The following is a 20,539-nucleotide window of genomic DNA, read 5'->3' as shown; positions in this document are numbered from 1 at the left end:
TTTGGCATTTGTTTTTTAGGGATTGGCTAGCTTCACTTAGCATAATCTGCTCTAATGCCATCCATTTCCCTGTAAATTCTATGATTTTGTCATTTTTTAATGCAGAGTAATACTCCATTGTGTATAAATGCCACATTTTTTTTATCCATTCGTCTATTGAAGGGCATCTAGGTTGGTTCCACAGTCTTGCTATTGTGAACTGTGCTGCTATGAACATCGATGTAGCAGTGTCCCTGTAGCATGCTCTTTTTAGGTCTTTAGGGAATAGACCAAGAAGGGGAATAGCTGGGTCAAATGGTGGCTCCATTCCCAGCTTTCCAAGAAATCTCCATACTGCTTTCCAAATTGGCTGCACCAATCTGCAGTCCCACCAGCAATGTACAAGTGTACCCTTTTCCCCACATCCTCGCCAGCACTTGTTGTTGTTTGACTTCCTAATGGCTGCCAATCTTACTGGAGTGAGATGGTATCTTAGGGTGGTTTTGATTTGCATTTCTCTGACAGCTAGAGATGGTGAGCATTTTTTCATGTACTTGTTGATTGACTGTATGTCCTCCTCTGAGAAGTGTCTGTTCAGGTCCTTGGCCCATTTGTTGATTGGGTTGTTTGTTCTCTTATTGTCTAATTTTTTGAGTTCTTTGTATACTCTGGATATTAGGGCTCTATCTGAAGTGTGAGGAGTAAAGATTTGTTCCCAGGGTGTAGGCTCCCTATTTACCTCTCTTATTGTTTCTTTTGCTGAGAAAAAACTTTTTAGTTTGAGTAAGTCCCATTTGTTGATTCTAGTTATTAACTTTTGTGCTATGGGTGTCCTATTGAGGAATTTGGAGCCCGACCCCACAGTATGTAGATCGTAGCCAACTTTTTCTTCTATCAGACGGCGTGTCTCTGATTTGATATCAAGCTCCTTGATCCATTTTGAATTCACTTTTGTGCATGGCGAGAGAAAGGGATTCAGTTTCATTTTGTTGCATATGGATTTCCAGTTTTCCCAGCACCATTTGTTGAAGATGCTATCCTTCCTCCATTGCATGCTTTTAGCCCCTTTATCAAATATAAGATAGTTGTAGTTTTGTGGATTGGTTTCTGTGTCCTCTATTCTGTACCATTGGTCCACCCGCCTGTTTTGGTACCAGTACCATGCTGTTTTTGTTACTATTGCTCTGTAGTATAGTTTGAAGTCTGGTATCGCTATACCGCCTGATTCACACTTCCTGCTTAGCATTGTTTTTGCTATTCTGGGTCTTTTATTTTTCCATATGAATTTCATGATTGCTTTCTCTATTTCTACAAGAAATGCCGTTGGGATTTTGATTGGCATTGCATTAAACCTATAGAGAACTTTTGGTAATATCGCCATTTTGATGATGTTAGTTCTGCCTATCCATGAACAGGGTATATTTTTCCATCTTCTAAGATCTTCTTCTATTTCTCTCTTTAGGGTTCTGTAGTTTTCATTGTATAAGTCTTTCACCTCTTTTGTTAGGTTGATTCCCAAGTATTTTATTTTTTTTGAAGATATTGTGAATGGAGTGGTTGTCCTCATTTCCATTTCAGAGGATTTGTCGCTGATATACAGGAATGCCTTTGATTTATGCGTGTTGATTTTATATCCTGCCACTTTGCTGAATTCATTTATTAGCTCTAATAGTTTCTTTGTAGAGCCTTTTGGGTCTGCTAGGTATAGAATCATATCATCTGCAAATAGTGATAATTTAAGTTCTTCTTTTCCTATTTTGATGCCTTTAATTTCTTTCGTCTGTCTAATTGCTCTGGCCAGTGTTTCGAGAACTATGTTGAACAGAAGTGGAGAGAGAGGGCATCCCTGTCTTGTTCCAGATTTTAGAGGGAATGCCTTCAGTTTTTCTCCATTCAGAATGATGCTAGCCTGAGGCTTAGCATAGATTGCTTTTACAATATTGAGGTATGTTCCTGTTATCCCTAGTTTTTCTAGAGTTTTGAACATAAAGGGATGCTGTACTTTGTCGAATGCTTTTTCCGCATCTATCGAGATGATCATATGGTTCTTATTTTTAAGTCTATTGATGTGGTGAATAACATTTATTGATTTCCGTATATTGAACCAGCCTTGCATCCCAGGGATGAATCCTACTTGATCATGGTGCACAATTTTTTTGATATGTTTTTGTATCCGATTCGCCAGAATTTTATTGAGGATTTTTGCATCTAGGTTCATTAGAGATATTGGTCTGTAGTTTTCTTTCTTTGAAGTGTCTTTGTCTGGTTTAGGTATCAGGGTGATGTTGGCCTCATAGAATGAATTTGGAAGTTCTCCCTCCTTTTCTATTTCCTGAAGTAGCTTGAAAAGTATTGGTATTAGTTCTTCTTTAAAGGTTTTGTAAAATTCTGCTGTATACCCATCCGGTCCTGGGCTTTTCTTAGTTGGTAGTCTTTTGATGGTTTCTTCTATTTCCTCAATTGATATTGGTCTGTTTAGGTTGTCTATATCCTCCTGACTCAATCTGGGCAGATCATATGACTTAAGAAATTTATCTATGCCTTCACTATCTTCTAATTTATTGGAGTATAAGGATTCAAAATAGTTTTTGATTATCTTCTGTATTTCTGAAGTGTCTGTTGTGATATTGCCTTTTTCATCCCGTATGCTAGTAATTTGAGTTCTCTCTCTTCTTCTCTTCGCTAGCATGGCTAAGGGTCTGTCGATTTTGTTTATTTTTTCAAAGAACCAACTTTTAGTTTTGTCAATTTTTTCAATTGTTTCTTTTGTTTCGATTTCATTAATTTCAGCTCTGATTTTAATTATTTCTTGCCTTCTACTTCTTTTGCTGTTGTTTTGCTCTTCTTTTTCAAGGATTTTGAGATGAAGTATGAGATCATTTATTTGTTGGTTTTTTCTTTTTTTAAGGAATGAACTCCAAGCAATGAATTTTCCTCTTAGAACTGCTTTCAATGTGTCCCATAGATTCCGATATGTTGTGTCTGTGTTTTCATTTATCTCTAAGAATTTTTTAATTTCCTCCTTGATGTCTTCTATAACCCATTGATCATTCAGTAACCTATTGTTCATTCTCCAAGTGATGTATGCTTTTTCCTTCCTTCTTTTATCGTTGATTTTCAGTTTCATTCCATTATGATCAGATAAGATGCATGGTATTATCTCTACTCCTTTATATTGTCTAAGAGTTGCCCTGTGACATAATATATGATCTATTTTTGAGAAGGATCCATGTGCTGCTGAGAAAAAAGTGTAACTGCTTGATGTTGGGTGGTATACTCTATATATGTCAATTAGGTCTAGGTTATTAATAGTGTTATTGAGTTCTATAGTTTCCTTATTCAACTTTTGTTTGGAAGATCTGTCCAGTGGCGAGAGAGGTGTGTTGAAGTCTCCCATGATTATGGTATGGTGGTCTATTAGACTCTTGAACTTGAGAAGAGTTTGTTTGACGAACATAGCTGCACCATTGTTTGGGGCATAAATATTTATGATTGTTATGTCTTGTTGGTGTATGGTTCCCTTAAGCAGTATGTAGTGTCCCTCTTTATCCCTTTTGATTAACTTTGGCTTGAAATCTATTTTATTTGATATGAGTATGGACACTCCTGCTTGTTTCCGAAGTCCATATGAGTGATATGATTTTTCCCAACCTTTCACCTTCAGCCTATGTATGTCTTTTCCTATCAAATGCGTCTCCTGTAGGCAGCATATTGTTGGGTCTTGTTTTGTGATCCATTCTACTAGCCTGTGTCTCTTAATTGGTGAGTTTAAGCCATTAACATTTAGGGTTATTATTGAGATATGGGTTGTTCTTCCAGCCATATTTGTTTATTTCTGTTACTAAACATGGTTTGTTTTCCTCTTTGATTATTTCCCCCCCCTTTACTGTCCTACCTCCCACTGTTGGTTTTCATTGTTATTTTCCATTTCCTCTTCCTGTAATGTTTTGGCGAGGATGTTTTGAAGAGATGGTTTTCTAGCTGCGAATTCTTTAAACTTTTGTTTATCGTGGAAGGTTTTAATTTCATCTTCCATCCTGAAGCTTAATTTCGCTGGATACACAATTCTTGGTTGGAACCCATTTTCTTTCAGTGTTTGAAATATGTTATTCCAGGATCTTCTAGCTTTCAGAGTCTGTGTTGAAAGATCAGCTGTTATCCTGATTGGCTTACCCCTAAATGTAATCTGCTTCCTTTCTCTTGTAGCTTTTAAAATTCTCTCCTTATTCTGTATGTTGGGCATCTTCATTATAATGTGTCTAGGTGTGGATCTCTTATGATTTTGCACATTCGGCGTCCTGTAGGCTTCTAGGATTTGGGATTCTGTCTCATTCTTCAAGTCTGGGAAGTTTTCTCGTATTATTTCATTGAATAGACTGCTCATTCCTTTGGTTTGGAGCTCTGTACCTTCCTGTATCCCAATGACTCTTAAGTTTGGTCTCTTAATGTTATCCCATATTTCTTGGATGTTCTGCTCATGGTTTCTTAACAGTCTTGCTGAGCTGTCTATGTTCTTTTCCAGTTGAAATACTTTGTCTTCATTGTCTGATGTTCTATCTTCTAAGTGTTCTACTCTGCTGGTAGTATTCTCCATTGAGTTTTTAAGTTGGTTTATTGCTTCCTGCATTTCTAGGATTTCTGTTTGTTTGTTTTTTATAACCTCTATCTCCCTGTATAGTTGATCCTTTGCTTCCTGGATTTGTTTGCGTAATTCATTGTCGAAGTGATCTTTCATTGTCTGATTTTGCTGTTTAATGTCTTCCTTGATACTCCAGATCATCTGAAGCATGTATATCCTGAATTCTTTATCTGACATTCCATCTGCTGCAGCTGTTACCTCTTCTAAAGTTGCGTTGACCTGCATTGCTTGTGGTCCTTTCTTTCCTTGTCTTTTCATACTGCTTGCGTATCTTTCCTGCAGGTGCGGGCGGCGGCTCTGCTCTCTCCTTATTCCAATTGGGGTGTCGTGGCTACCACGCCGGCAGGTCACTGGGCCTGTTCTGGGAGCTGGCGGCGGCTCTGTTCTGCCCCTACTCCAATTGGGGTGACGAGTGTACCACGCCGGCAGGCCACCGGGCCTGATCCGCCGGTCGGTTGCAGGTTTGCCTACCCTGCAGGCGCGGGCGGCGGCTCTACTCTGCCCCTACTCCAAATGGGGTGACGTGTCTGTCGTACCGGCAGGCCACTGGGCCTGTCCCGCTGGTCGGTCGCAGATCTGCCCACCTTTCGGGCACGGGTGGAGGCTCTGCTCTGCCCCTACTCCAATTGGGGTGTCGTGACTACCCCGCCTGCAGGACGCTGGGCCTGTTCCTGGCACGGGCGGCGACTCTGCTCTGCCACTACTCCAATTAGGGTGGTGTTTGTACCACGCCGGCAGGCTCCTGGGCCTGATCCGCCGGTCTGTTGTAGGTCTGCCTACCTTGGAGGCGCGGGCAGCGGATCTGCCCTGCCCCTCCTACCACGCCTGCGGACCCCTGGGTCTGATCTGCAGTTTGATCACTGGTCTGCTCACCCTGCGGGCACGGGTGGCGGTTCCGCTCCGCCCCCACTCCAATTGGGGTCACGTGACCACCACACCGGCAGGGCCTGATCCGGGCGTGGGAGAAGGATCTGCTCTGCCCCTACTCCAGTTGGGGTGACATGTGTACCACACTGGCAGGCCACTGGGCCTGACCCGCCCGGCTGTCACAGGTCTGTTTACCTTGCAAGCGCGAACGGCGGCTCTGCCCTGCCCCTCCTACCACGCCCATGTACCACTGGGTCGCGGGTCTGCCCACCTTGCGGGTGCGAGTGGCGGCTCCGCTCCGCCCCCTCTCCAATTGGGGTCACGCGGTCACCACGCTGGCGAGCCGCTGGGCCTGCTCCGGGCGCTGGCGGCGGCCCGGCTTCTCCCCTCTGGCTCAACGACAAATTGAGGAGACTCGGGTGACTGTGCCTCACCCCCCCTACCAGGAGACCAACTGCTTATGTCACCGCTGGTATTGATGAAGTTCTCTCCTCCGCCGCTTTCTGCTGACATCAGATCTCTGCCATGTTGGTATCCTATGCGAATGGCAGCATTTCGTTCCCCTTGCCGGGCAACCAAAGCAACGGGTGAGTCCTGACCGGCCCTCAGCAGGACCCGGACCGAGAAGCAGTTTCCGCGGGCTCCTAGCCCCGGGCCAGGGAAGTTCCGGGAGCCGGAACTCGGCCGCTCCGTGCTCGGTGTAAGCTCCTATAAGTGTAAGCTCCAAGAAGCAGTCCCCGCGGGCTCAGTTCCGGGAGCCGGAATTCGGCTGCTTAGTGCTTGTTGTATGCTCTGATAGGAGCAGGGTCCAAGAAGCAGCCTCCGCAGGCTCCGCGGCCCGGTTCCGGGAGCCGGAACTCGGCCGCCCCGCGCTCGGTGTTCGCTCCGATAAGCTCAGGTTCTAAGAAGCACCCAGGCGCTGAACCCTAGCAATCTGTCTGCAAGCCGCAGGCGAATTGCAGCCTGAAATTACCTGATCTATGGCTGAATGAGCTGCGGTCAGTCGAAAACAGGGAAGGTGACGTCAGTTTACCAACATGGTGGCTGCTGGCCTCCTCTGTGGTCTGACCGGTGTGGAGAACCGAGATGGACCGCTTCCTTCCCCCGTCTCGAACCCAGAATTCAGCCCTGAGTACGGTGCTTGCGCGGCTGGCAGAAACTGCAGCGCTGTAACCCTGCGTCTCTATCCCAGCACGCACTGCAGACTCTAGCCGCGGGGCGATTTGCTGAATAAGCAGTGTTACCCTCCATGCGACAAACCTCTCGCGTTTGAGTCCCCGTAGCCGATCCTCGTGCGATGGAAATCCTTCCTCCAGGTTCCGGAGCACCCCACTATTGCTGGAAATTCCTAACAAGATATCCTTTAGCTGTCCTGACTTGTCATACTCCCACACAGTGAAGCAGCACACGGGGGTAATGCACTCCCCTCGCCGCCATCTTCCTTCTCTCCTCAAGTATTGATTCTAACATTTTTCAGAATGTTTCTTAGTTCTTTGGATTAGAACTTAGTCCAGTGTATTCTCTGAAAATTTGGAAAAGGGTTTGATTTCCTGACAGCCTAACAGAATCCTCAAAATATACCCAGAAATCTATTTTTAATTTTATGAATAATCCTGTTGGCTAGAATTTTATGGATTATTTTGGTACTTTATGCATTTTATTTCAATTATAGGTGTTTGTGGACAGATGGTCCATGAGAAAGTAGGGCCAGTTATTAGCAAGTTTGTAGGCATGATTTTATTTTTCTTTGACATTTTCACATGTACATGGGTATATATGAAAATTGAGAAAATTACTGCTGGAAAGAACTCCATATTCCTTTTTATTTATTAATGGCAAAGGCAGGCTGCTTTTCTCATGAGGAAGTTGCTCATGAATTTTCATTCAAAATAGTAAATTAGTGTCCACACTTTAATATGTTTAGAGTGGAAAGGGATTCTGCATGCAACTGCGCATATCAGATTCCATGTCTGGAAAGCTAAATTTTATTCTTTAATGATATTATGATTGGGCTAGGTGCCACTGTTATATATCTCTCTTCTTGCTTACATCCCACATGAAGTAGAGGATGATGGGAAATTCTGATCTATTATTAGAATTTTACTTCAGGAAAACACTTAAACTATATTTTTGCAAGATTTTTTTACCACTCCCTTTAGTTTCTTTTTTGAAAACCAGAGGCAAACTTCCCTGCTCAAATAATGTGAACAGTGAATACTTAGTGAATATTTGGGGAAAGAATCAATATGCTAAAGAAGCTAGGAAAATTGGATCATTTAATAGAACTCCCAGTATAGGCAAGGTGGTATTTCAGGAACCAGCCTGATGTTTTTAGATGTGTTAGTGTGAAATGAACCATTAAGCATATAAGAGATGGATATTTAAATTTGTGTGTGTGTGTGTGTGTGTGTGTACATACTCAGCCTGAGGTAGAAAAATTGTGAGGACTTTTTTAGTGTTATCTTTTCTTCAACCAATAATTGCTCTATTTTGATGATTTCTTAATTTGGTTGTCTGTTTTAATCAAAATTCCTCAGTGGGCCAAGCTGAAACCTCATATATTCACACACACCTCCCATTGATTTCACTTGGGTGAAACTTTATCGTTTAAGCAAAGTTTAAGTTGAAATGTTGAGTTAATGATGCTCACTTTAAATACCAAAGGCTGAATGCATTTATGTATTCAAATACTTAGCTAGTCAAACATAACTCCCACCAGGGTTTAGAAGAAGAATTATTTCTTAAACTATGCCAGCCTCACAAATAATATATTGCCATCCAATCTTAGAAAATGATACTAAATTTTTACTATTTTGTTTCTTTGATGAGAAGCCCTAGAATCTTTTTTAACCTTGAAGTAGCATGGTAGAATGGTGGGCAATATGCTAGGAAATACTTGGCAATCGTCCATAGTAGTTATGCCCAAACTTACAAACACTAAAGAAAATATTGCACATCTATTGCTCCATAGTCTTGATTATAACATTAAAACATTGAAAATTCTTTATTTTTCTAACAAAAACTGACTTTGAGTTAGAATATGTTTTTCTCCTCATGATTAAGCTTTTAAATTTTCTAAAATGAGGATATTATACCTCCAATGGAATGTCTAACTCTTGGGCTGCAGATGTAACTCAGTGGCTAAGGACTTTCCTAGCATGAATGAAGCCTTGGGTTCAATTCCCATTACCACAACAAACAAACAAACAAAACCTTTCTCTTTTACTGTAAACCTATTTAAGATCAGGTATATGGTAATTTTAAGGAAATATATCAATAAGAATACAAGTTTGGCAGTGTGTTTGCTTTTATATCCACTTTATGAATACTCTCTATGAGAGTATATTTGAATTTACCACTTTTGTAAAGAATGTAACATATTTGTAGAATACCTAAAAGGTATGCTTTCAGACCTTTGAAAGTCAGAGATCACATGATAATGTTTGAGTTGATGTAATAAACCCAAACACAATTACAAAGTATGTTTTATGAGTAAAGTCATTCTAAAAGAGTAATTTATACCCTCACATCCCCTAAGATTCCCAGCTACTTGCCACAATGTCAGTTGCCTCTCTTCCTTCTAAAAAGAGGGACCTAGGGCATTTGTCACTAGAAATTCAAGAGCAGAATCTGGTTCTGAATTCAGCTGATAGAATAGGTGTATTCTTTGATGTGATATCAAGCTGCTAACTAGTTATATAGTACCCTTGATAAATTCATTCATCTGAGTGGAAACAATGGTGCATGCCTATAATCCCAGTGGCTCAGGAGGCTGAGGCAGGAGGATTGTGAGTTCAAAGCCAGCCTCAGCAACTTACCGAGGCCCTATACAACTTAGTGAGACCCTGTCTCTAAATAAAATATTAAGGTTCAGTGGATAAGTGCCCCTAGGTTCAATCCCCTGTACCAAAACAAACAAACAAAAACAAAAAAAAAAGTTCACTCATCTATGATCTTTTCTATTTACTTGTATAGTAAGTAGCTAGCACTTTTCTAGAAGGCATTGTATTTTATAAAATCACTTGAAAAACATATTACCTTTGCAGAAATAGGAAAGTTATCTGCTTCCTTACTTGAGCAGTTTTTTGAAATAATGTGCATATAAAATTGTGGCCATTTCAGAAGCTTTCACAAAAATCAACAAAGAAATTAAGTAATTTACTTCTAATTTGCCACAAAGTTAAATACTTGATCTTCAAAAAAATCTCAGGCCTTTTCCAGATTTTCAAATTAACACATAGCCAAGATTATCAGGAGCAAATTATTTTTTTAAAGAGTTTTTATCTTCTTATATCAGAACTTTGTAAGCATTTGTTATTTGGAATATTGCTGTTGATTCTATACTGATAAACCAAAATATGGTACCAAAGTATTTACTGTATCTAGCACATTAAATATCAAACCTGAGTATTTTTAGCTAGGATGAAAACAGACTAGACTAGAAAAAATGGTGAGTATCTGTATTAGGCTCATTAACTGCTTGCTGGATCAAGTGTAGGCTGTCTGAGAACTCTTGGTGCATTCATCTGAAAGAAATGTCTTTTGTTCTCAGGTCCTCAATAAGGAGAAAAATAGAAAGGAGCAGCTCAATATATATGAAGGCATGGTAAAGAGCCTGTGGAAAAAATTTCCATGGTTCAGAGTATTTTATTATCCTGCATATACTTTTCATTTATTTGAAATTTATTCATTAATAATTATCTTATTCATAAATCTCCTTTAACTTTCGTGTAGAATGAAAGGCAACTAATTAATTTGAGTATCCACTACTTATAATTATTTTAAGTAAGCATATGTGCCATTACCATATACTGAACATAAAATCTCACCTACAGAATGAGTGAAAGTCTATGCATGTTGCTCTGATTGCTTTGGCACTAGATTTGGAGAGTGAGATAATATTGTCTCCATCACTCACTGCTCTTTTAAGTCATCCTTGCCCTACTGAAAGTTTTTGATTTCATCATCTACATTAATTCATCATAATCACCAGGTGCTATGCTGGACACTGCAGGTGCAAAGATAATAAATTTGTCCCTTGCCTTTGACTTACTTAGTCACGATCAAAGTTTTCTTCTCTACTATAAACATACAAAAAGAAAATGAGCTTCTTTATGTTCTCGTGCTGATTGATAATTTTAGTGATACATCTTATACTCATATTCCTGGGAAAGCAAGAAAAAAAAAACTTGCTTTAAGATTGGAGTTGAGCCTAAGCATGGTGGTGTATGCCTGTAATCCTAGCATCTTGGATGGCTGAGGCAGGAGGATCTTAAGTTTGAGGCCAGCTTCAGTAATTTAGGGAGGCCCTGAGCAACTTAGCAAGATACTGTCTCAAAACAAATAAGAGTAATAATAAAATGGGCTGGGAATATAGCTAAGTGGTAAAGCATCCCTGGGTTTAATCCCTACAACAATAATATAAAGTTCAGAGTTCAGGCTCTTAAACACATGATTACTTCTCTAATTAATTATCATTCTCTGTAGAGAATAATCTCTCTAAGGAACAATTTCTTGAGATAATGCTCAATTTTTTCAGATTTCCTGTTCCTCTTCATTCTTTTCTCCAAGATGATATCTGAGCAAATAGGTGTTCATATGACTTTGTGGTTCTGGGGTACTTTCAGATCCCCTAGTTTAACACTGTGCTTGGGTACAGGCTAATGGATTTGTTGAAATGGGTCTTATGCGGGCATATAAGGTAGAGGGCTGTGGCTGGTCCAGTTTTTGTTATCTCTTGCTCAGTTAGGCCCCAGTGGAATCTTTTCCTGACCAAGCTACATCTCAGCCCTCACTGGCCCTCCCAGCTCTCTTGAGGTCTAGCTACAAAGACTACCTGATTGTCCTTGGTTTTTGTGCTTTTGCTGCCATGGCAATGCCTCTGACAGTTTTACCAGGTGAACTTTTAGGAATCTTGGAGTCTTTCCTTGGGGGAATCAGAGAATGGTGGTATTATGCCAGATTCGTGGGACCCCAATAGATCTCCAGGGGCCGAATCCAATGCAATCACACAAGAATCTTTATTGCAAACTCAAGCCTGGACTCACAACCGTTCCTGACACAGCGGTCCTTTGTTCAGTGAGATTTTATAGGTTTTGGGGGGATACTCTATGCGTCACAACATCACACAGCAAATCATTCCATACCATGGGAAAGTCAAACAACAACTCTTAACATTGATTAGCACATTCACTGGTTAGAACAAGTTGGGTAGGGTGATTGGTTAGTACAAGAGAGGGATTCGTTTGAACTGATTGGTTTAGGCCACCAGGGGTGTACATGCTAAACTACATGGTTTCCCAACATGTTATCAACCACCATAAACTACTTGGGGGTCATCTGGCATTCCAGGTATTTTCCCTGTCTCATAATGATTGGAGGTTGCTATGGGTCTTCACCTAGCCTAACTGAGTCTGGGACACCTGGTGCCACAGACCTCTCCTGTTATTTATAGACAAACAACTCAGCAGGGTGGCTATGTGCCCAGGAGTGCTCTGTGGGTTTTTCCAAGGACCAGGGTCATGCCCCCTTCCTTGGACAGGCTTTGCTCTGAGGTAGAGGCTGGTTTCTCAAAAATGGAGTCACATTAGTTTCTCAGTTGCAAAGGTAGTCCTAACCAAAATGCTTTCCCATGCTCTAACTATAACATCTCTACTCCACTTTATTGTAAGGACATCCTATAGAGTAATCTCACCCTAGAGTTCCAAGTAGGAAGTGCAGCTGACATTTTTGTGCTTTTGGCTTTCCCCTCTAAATCTTCAGCAAAGAGGAGAGGATACACATTAGAGTACCTGTTCCTCCTGCCTTCATTGCCTTCTTATTCTCCAAGTCCACTGAATTAAAAAGAGTGAGCTTTTCCCTTTACTTTTAATATTCCTCCCGATCATACTTTTCTAATTTTGTGGGTGCCATTTCACTTTTCCCGTGTCTTTATGGTTCAAATATGGGAAGGTGAGAAGCAAGAGAAATGGTGACCATAATTCAGGAGGCATTTCTAAATGGTTAAACCTGTTGTGTCAGCAAATGCTTATTAGTCACTCCTTATTAGTCATAGCACTAATAAAGAAAGACTGGTGGTTTATTTGCCACATTATAGTGATTGGTTTTGTTGTTGTTGCTGCTGCTGCTGCTGCTATTGTAGTATTTTGAAACAGAGAACTAGTTCAGATTTCACTTGGATACTAGAAGTCCTTGCTACTCAAAGTGTGGTTGGTCTCTGGGTCAACAACATTGCCAACACTTATTAGAAACACAAAATCACAAGCTTTCCCCACCCCCAACTACAGAATCAGTACCTTCATTTCAGTAAGATTCTCAGTTGTTCCATGTACATATTTAAGTCTGAAAAACATTGCTCTAGGCTACCATAGCCTTAATAAAGGTTATGACAACATTATCTATACCTAGCATTGGCATTTAATAAACACTTATGGATCAATTCAATATGTTAGCCACCCTTTCCTTGGGTGCTTATGTTCCTGGCCAAGGATCTTTATTTGATGGTAAATAATTAAAATAAAATAGACAGTTCCAGATCCAGTTTCCCTATCACCAGGCACATCTTAATTTTTTGACAGATCTATTAAGGTAAACTATAAGTTATTAGAAGTGGAGAGTCATTTTTTATAAAGTAGTCTAACATATATAGAGAAAGGAACAAGGTAGTTATTCAATATTCAACTGATAAATCGAAATTCCTACCTGAGGCTCCTGCTGCATTAGTACCGATAGCGTTTTGCTCAGTTACTGTTTGATAAAACTGTAGTACTTCTTTTAGGAGGAGGATTTGGGGTGGGGATAGAAAAAGTCATAGTTTTTCATCCTGAATTTTCATTTTCTGATCACAGTGTTTTAGAAGAATCTGGGCTTTACTTATTCACCAGGCTTTCAATAGAGAATCACATTAATCCTGTTAAGCTCCTTATTCTAATGATTTATTTTGTTGAAAACCATAGTGATCCTCCTTTGAATTTTAATGATTACTGGCTATTCAAAGATTCATTGTTTTGACTTCCTGTCCTTACCTTTGTTTCCTACATGTCTGTGGGGAACACCTGTCTAATACTGGATCTGCCACTGGTTCTCACTGGCTTACCAGAGTCACTCAAGCCTATCTCTGAGTGTTAAGTTGAAATGCTGGCTACTCATCCATGACAATAAGTATAGGATATATATTTGCAGAGATAGGCAGATAGACAGCAGAAGGACAGATAAGTGATTGAGTCATTTTCCAGTGAAATAAACATTTGGGATCTGATAATATCTTATTATCACTGTAGAAATATAAGTCAATATTCTTAATCATAAATTTATTGAGATGCATTATCTATGGAAAATCTAGTAGATGGGAAAGTGTTTCAAATTTTGAAGGTGTTGTTCTTACCCAAATTTCTGGACCATGAAACTGTCAACAAATCACTGATCCTCTGTTTCTCAGTCTGTTAAATGGCAATATTCTTTTTCAAAGACATGGTCATGGTCATTTTGTTCATGTGCTACAAACCTTCAGAAAGATGGAAATAACCATGACATGTCTCAGGTATGAGCATTGGAATTACATGTTTCATTTTAGAATCTAGAGATGTCAGTGGTACAGCCTTGAGTTCCTATTTTGTCCACTGTGTAACCACACAGAATTTTTCCCTTCTCTTTTTTATAGGTATCACCTAGGAACATCATGATTTTTCAAGAATATATTATTCTAATATGAGATTTTAACAACTACACTGTATTTATGCATAATACATTTTGTGCCTTATCTTCAGGCTTCTGGACTTTGATTCAGAATATCAGGAGCTCTGGGATTGGCTGATTGACATGGAGTCCCTCGTGATGGACAGCCACGACCTGATGATGTCAGAGGAGCAGCAGCAGCATCTTTACAAGGTTAGAGCTACCCTTCCTACCTTTACCTTGCTGTGGAAGATCTGATTAGCCTGACAAGTCTCTCTCTCACAGGATATCTTTGCGTTCATTGTATGTATCATGGTGTCTATTAGAATTCCCTTCCCTGTCCCCAAACTCATTTCCATCCCTTGTGTGCTGACAGGCTGCACCGACATCATAATTGCAAGAAAGTTCCCTTTATCACATTCTATTTGGTGTAATTCTATGGAAGGACAAAGATTTATCTTCAAGATGAATAGCAATAAATGAAACTGCATTAATAAATAAACTAAAACAAAACGAAGGATAAATGGACTGGTAACATTTAACAAAATGTATTTTGATTGGAGCACTCAGGTGGATTCTTTCCACCTCTCAGATCTTTCCTGAGAAAAAAAGAAATTTGCCTTCAGTTTGGTTTGTTATTGACATAGTATGGAGCTCATCCAATTTAATGTTCATTAGTGATACATAGAGAAGACATGGTCATATTAATTCAATACATTTTCATGTGATTTAAGAAAACTGGTTTAGAACCCACATATTGATTGCAGGCAATCCATCTGATAACTATCTATATTGTTTCTGTGTCTGCTAATTCACCCTTAGCCTAATATGTTTTACCAGTTCAATTTAAATAGTCTTAGAAGTTCGTACAAAACAACCATAGTGATTTTGACTGAAAAAATGGTTGCAAGATTCACAGTGCCTGAAAAAGCTGTCAGAGAAAGAAGAGGGACTTTCCACTGAAATATCAGACTGCAGTAAATCTTCCTCATTTAGGCAATTTTTATTGGAGTAATTCTGACAGTTGTCATCCTTGAATTGCTTTGAGCATATGGCATATTTCAAAGAGCAGATTGTGAATCATAAAAAATAAAATTAATAACTAACCACAGAATCAGCAACAGTATAATGACAAGAAACAACTACCCTCTAGCTTTTCAAATTTTCTTATAGAATAAGAAGTACATTCAAGGTCAAATAAAAGTTGTCTTCTTTCTTCTCCAGTTTTAGTATTCTAAGTTACCTTTCTTTAATAATATATTTTAATGTGTGCCTCCTCTAAATAGAGATATTTATACTTTTCAAGAGTCTGGTTGACTTTAATTAGTGTCCCTTGGGAATCACCTTAGTTAAGAGAAAATATAAGCTCCCCAAGGACTCAGCACATGGGGACACTTAACCCTCTAAAGAATTCTGTCCAACATTGATTAAGTTTGTTGACTGTTAGCTGTGTCCTGTATGGATAACTGTCCACATTAATAACAAAGCTATCCAATGCATCTTCTGGCATAACATATTGTTAGAGTAAAGCTAGGTAATTTCACATTTCATGTCAGGATCAGGAATTACATATAAAATGCTTATAAATATATATTAATTTAGTGATAGAAAAATATTTTATTCCTAAGCCATTGTCTCAGAAATTATTGCACTCATGATGCCAAATAACATTTCTTCTTGATGCATTTTGTATTTTGCATATATGCCACTATTTTTTCAGAAACAGTACTATTCTTTGTCAAAATCACATTCATATAATTTACATCACAATTAATAGGAAATCATTGAACAAAAAGTGCAGTCTTCTTTTTCTTGTGGTTTCCTTGTAAGTGCTTTGCCTGAGAATTCCTATTCTGCCACATTGAAGGCCATTATTCCACCCACTCAGTGCTTCTGGGGTATAGTATTTTTCCAGAGAGTTTCTATACTATGTTTTTTTCATTTGTGACTCATGTCCTGTCACCATCGTTCTGCTTTGAGGTGCTCAACATAGACCAGCACTAACTTTTCTTTGAGTTATAAGCAAAATCAAAGATTGAGTTAGAAACCAAGGGCAGATACTACAAGTCTGTACTATCTTTCTCTATGAGAGCCCAGAAAATATTCCAGAGTTTTGGAAACCTCCAAAGCAATCCTGAGGATATAGACTCAGGACTCATATAGAACGTAGGGTGCCTCCTGAATTAGAAAAACTGATTGAAGAGAATTAATTTCAGTTCTTCCCAAAGAATCCCCAGGGATTCCCAGGTTAGGTCAACATTTTCAATATCCCATTCCTCTGTTTAAATCTGCTTTTCCAGGAATCAGCTAAACTGATGACTTGGGGGAGGGGAATTTGTAGCCTATTGATCAAAGAGACCCCTGAAGGAGTAAAGCTTCTCAATTGGTCCCCAGGCCTTCCTAGGTTTTAAATACCATTTGAGACTGCCTTAACTATCTTTAATCATCATGTTTGTTGGCCTCCAAATATATACATGTTTGATCAACATTTCTTATTAAGAGCATAATTGAGGAGCTGGGTTTGTGGCTAAGGGATAGAGCGCTTGCCTAACACATCTGAGGCACTGGGTTCTATCTTCAGCATCAAATAGATAGATAGATAGATAGATAGATAGATAGATAGATAGATAGAATAAAGTTATTATGTCCATTACAACTATTTTTTTTCAAAAAAGAAGTTATTTTAAAAGAAAGAGCATCATTGATTTTTTAAGGTTTTTTTTCAGTTGTAAGTGGACATAATGCCTTTATTTTTATTTATTTATTTTTACGTGGTGCTGAGGTTCGAACTTAGTGCCTCACCCACACTAGGCGAGCACTCTACCACTGAGCCCCAACCCTAGCCCCAAAATCATTGATGTTTAAGGCAACTTTTTATCAGTTTGTAGTACCATCCCTTGTACTACAGAATATTTTCTAGTCATGTTTCCCAGTCATTGTCACAACTCAACAGGACCCAAACCCATTTCACAGCATTTCCAGTTCATCCTAACCTATTTATATCATCTTCACTTCATAAAATACTTTTTAACACCAACACAAATGCCTTGCACTTGTATTCTATACATATGAACTCTATATAGTTGATACTGAGCTAATAGTTGTTGAATTAAAAAAAAATTAAGGGATTAGAGATATAGCTAAATGGCAGAGCACTTGTCTGGCATGAGTTAAGGCCCTGTGTTCAATCCCCAGCATGAAAAGGAAAAAAATAATTTACAATTAGAAATGAAGCTGCTGATACCTGATATAAGTGAAAGAATGATGGTGAAACTTTTAAGGGAGATCTTCAGCTAAGCAAACGATGGAAAAATCTTCAGGAAACTATGAGCTAGGACTGAATCATCAATCCTGCTCTTACTGCATTGGAACCTTTGTGCTCTTCCTGGGTTACTGTATTTCATCATCCAACTCCTTTTCTGGCACTGATCCTTATGTCTAGACCCATGTCTATGTATGTGTACAGTCCCAAGTTGATCCCCCAAGGTATACATTTAGAAATGTCATGTTAAAAAAAATCTAATAAGATTTTCTACTGGTCACAGAAAGTAAAGCTTATTTGCTATTTTTGGCATTGTGTATTATTTTCTTGACTATCTATTTTTATATTCTTGTCTCTGCTAGAAAATCAAATGACCTTAACTCCTAGATATGGAACTACAGATAAATACCCCAGACTATCCATTCAGCAGACCTCCTAAGTGAAGCACTTGTTGCCTACCCAAAGCCTGCAAAATACATAGAAACTCATAGAGAAAAATAATATTTAGAAATCTTAATACTACATTGAGCTGTATAGAGCATATTCTCTTTAAACTATTTCTTGTTATTTTCCGATCTTTAGATGTTTAAGACCTTTTTCCTAATTAATTTTAAACTACAGGATTTTGAGAGCAACTTAATTCTTATTAAAAATTAATCATTCTTTTAAATATATTTTCTTCCTAATTTGGAGACGTTGAACTATACTACCAACATCTTCCCTACCCCCTCTCTGTCGTACTCTGTATCTGAATAGTAACTTTCTGTACCAATTTTCTAATAAACTTTGGCAGTATCGTCATCCTAGAAAATATAAACATCGTCCTTTCTCATTTCTTCCTTCCTCAGTCTGTGGATCACATCCAAGGATAATTTGCTCCCACTCTCTCACTTTCTTTCTCGTCATTCTTTCTACCTTCCTAAGTAGGACAATTTAATTTGTCAAAAGTAACCACTGTGATTTTGAAAGTTCAGCTCCTATTTGGACTAGAGTTACAAAGCCAGAATTCATAATCACAGGGAGCTGTCACTCTGCTAGTCTGTGTGTGCATTAACTATTAATGGAGAAATATTTAAAACCCACTTGCAAAGGAAAAGCTCAATTTTTTCATTTCTACAGATCAAAGGTGGCATTATTCTTGGACTCAGGGAAGCTCAATCACCTCCTCCTCCATCCTATAAATTTTATAGACTGAGTGACCTGGAAGTATCAATGATTGGAGAATTGTATCTCAGGCTGCTTCTGGCTGCTGTCAGTGATATATGTGGTCCCTGGCAATCACAGCTGGCTTTGTAGTGTTTTAAGGAAGTGCCTTCTCAGGGGCTCCTTATCTATGCACAGAGTAGTACTGCCAGTTCTCTGCTACCTACAGAGCACAGATTGCAGAGCTCCTAGTGATCCTGGGTTGGTAGGGGATTCCAGAGTCCAAAAGTTAATTTCAGGGGCCAAATTAAGAAGTTGATTCCTGGTAATTATTGTTCTCATCAAACAAGAATTGTTTTCAGATGGTATGAAGCTCATTACAACAACACATTTATATATTTGTTTATTGAATGAATTCCTTACCTGTTCCTTATCAATAAAATATTAGAGTATATGATTTCCAAGGAGTTAAAGCTTAAAAATAGTATGAAATAAGTATCCACTTCAACTAAGACCTTTATGATTGCAGGAAACTTATACTGAAAATTGTACATTTAATTTTAAGGTTAGTTACTTATATGGTTCTGCATTTTATGGGAAAAATGAAAGTTTTCTGTGTGTTCCTCCATAGATATAAGTAGTATACAAACATGTCCTATGTGTGAAAGGAAAGGGACCATTCACTTTGCATAATACAATGGTTATTAAACATATTAAATATATTTTTACCTTGCTATGAATTTGAGATTAGGAATCCACATGAAAATAATAAAAATATTTCAAGAATATAGCTAGTGGTGCATGCCCATATTCTCAGCTGAGAGAAGAGGATCGCTTGAGCCCAAGTGTTCAGGAACAGCCTGGGTAACATAGTAAGACCCCTTCTAAAACAAACAAACAAACAAATCAGAACTAGGGAAAATATAGAGATTAAAGGCTATTTCTGCGAGAAAAGTTGATATGTCTACATATAGACTGTAAGGCCTTATATGGCCCATAAAGATGATCTTAAAGTTTGAGTTTCCTCATAATGAAAACAAAGGGGGAAATGTGCTCAGTTACACAGTTTACTTTTTCTGTGAGAAAAAAAGCATAATAACTTCCTTTGAGAAAATTAACTTTATTTTGAAATTTAGATATGAAAATATTTTTAGGCTTTTTATATAGCTTAGAATAATATAACAGGCAAATTTTGAACAGAATAGTTCTTATAGGTAAATGTGTAACCATAATACTTCTAGCACATGAACTAAATATTTTTCTCTGTATCCATTGCCAGGTAATATTCAGAGACTTTTGAGTACAACTCACACCAAAAGTTGGCTCCTTTCAATGATAGTTTGACCAGGTGGGATTATTAAAGACAGGATGTCAACATTGTATGTTGGAAAAGAAGAGAATATTTGAAAAGTGAGAGGGAACTATAAGCATTGGGGGGGGGGGCAGTTAAAATCAGTTAATTCAGAGTTAATCAAACAGAAAAGAGCACAGAAATGAATTAAAATAGCAGGTGAATAGGCAAATAGGTAAGAAAATGCTAAAAAATACAAATAAATTTAAAAAACTAAGTAGTGAAAGAAAAATTGGCTTAGAAAGAAATAGTTATCAGAGGAAAGGATAAATTTTAAAGGAGTAGAGGAAAATATTACTCTAGAGAATTTGGGTATGTGTTAAAGGCAAACATCATTACTTTTAAAAGAAATGTGTATGGAATACGATTAGATATTTTGAAGAATAAGAAATATAGAGTAAAAAGAAGATAAATGGGATATCATTGGCTTCTTATTTTATCACTATTGATGCCAAAATGATGTTGTCATAGCTATGAACTGATTATAGAAAACAGATTAATCATGCTATGCCTATATTTTATAAATTCACAAATTTCAACCCTCTGGAATGGATTGCTTTCATTTTGTTCTGGACTGAATTGATCTAAATAATTTCAGATGTGTCTTGATACCTTTGTGACAGAA

At 38.5% G+C, this 20,539-nt stretch overlaps 1 protein-coding gene across 1 annotated transcript in view; it reads left to right on the top strand.

The window, feature by feature from the left end:
• Positions 1-20,539, top strand: part of Akap6 (A-kinase anchoring protein 6) — a 516,193-nt gene that overhangs the window by 383,289 nt on the left and 112,365 nt on the right. Inside the window, exon 10 of the mRNA XM_048798442.1 lies at positions 14,251-14,407. Coding sequence (XP_048654399.1) covers positions 14,251-14,407 — 157 coding nt within the window. The remainder of the gene's footprint in view (positions 1-14,250; positions 14,408-20,539) is intronic.

The sequence above is a fragment of the Marmota marmota genome, unplaced genomic scaffold, assembly GCF_001458135.2.
Source record: "Marmota marmota marmota unplaced genomic scaffold, marMar, whole genome shotgun sequence".
Lineage (NCBI taxonomy): Eukaryota > Metazoa > Chordata > Mammalia > Rodentia > Sciuridae > Marmota > Marmota marmota.
The sequence above is the reverse complement of the archived record's forward strand: the minus strand, read 5'-3'. Positions and strand labels throughout refer to the sequence as shown.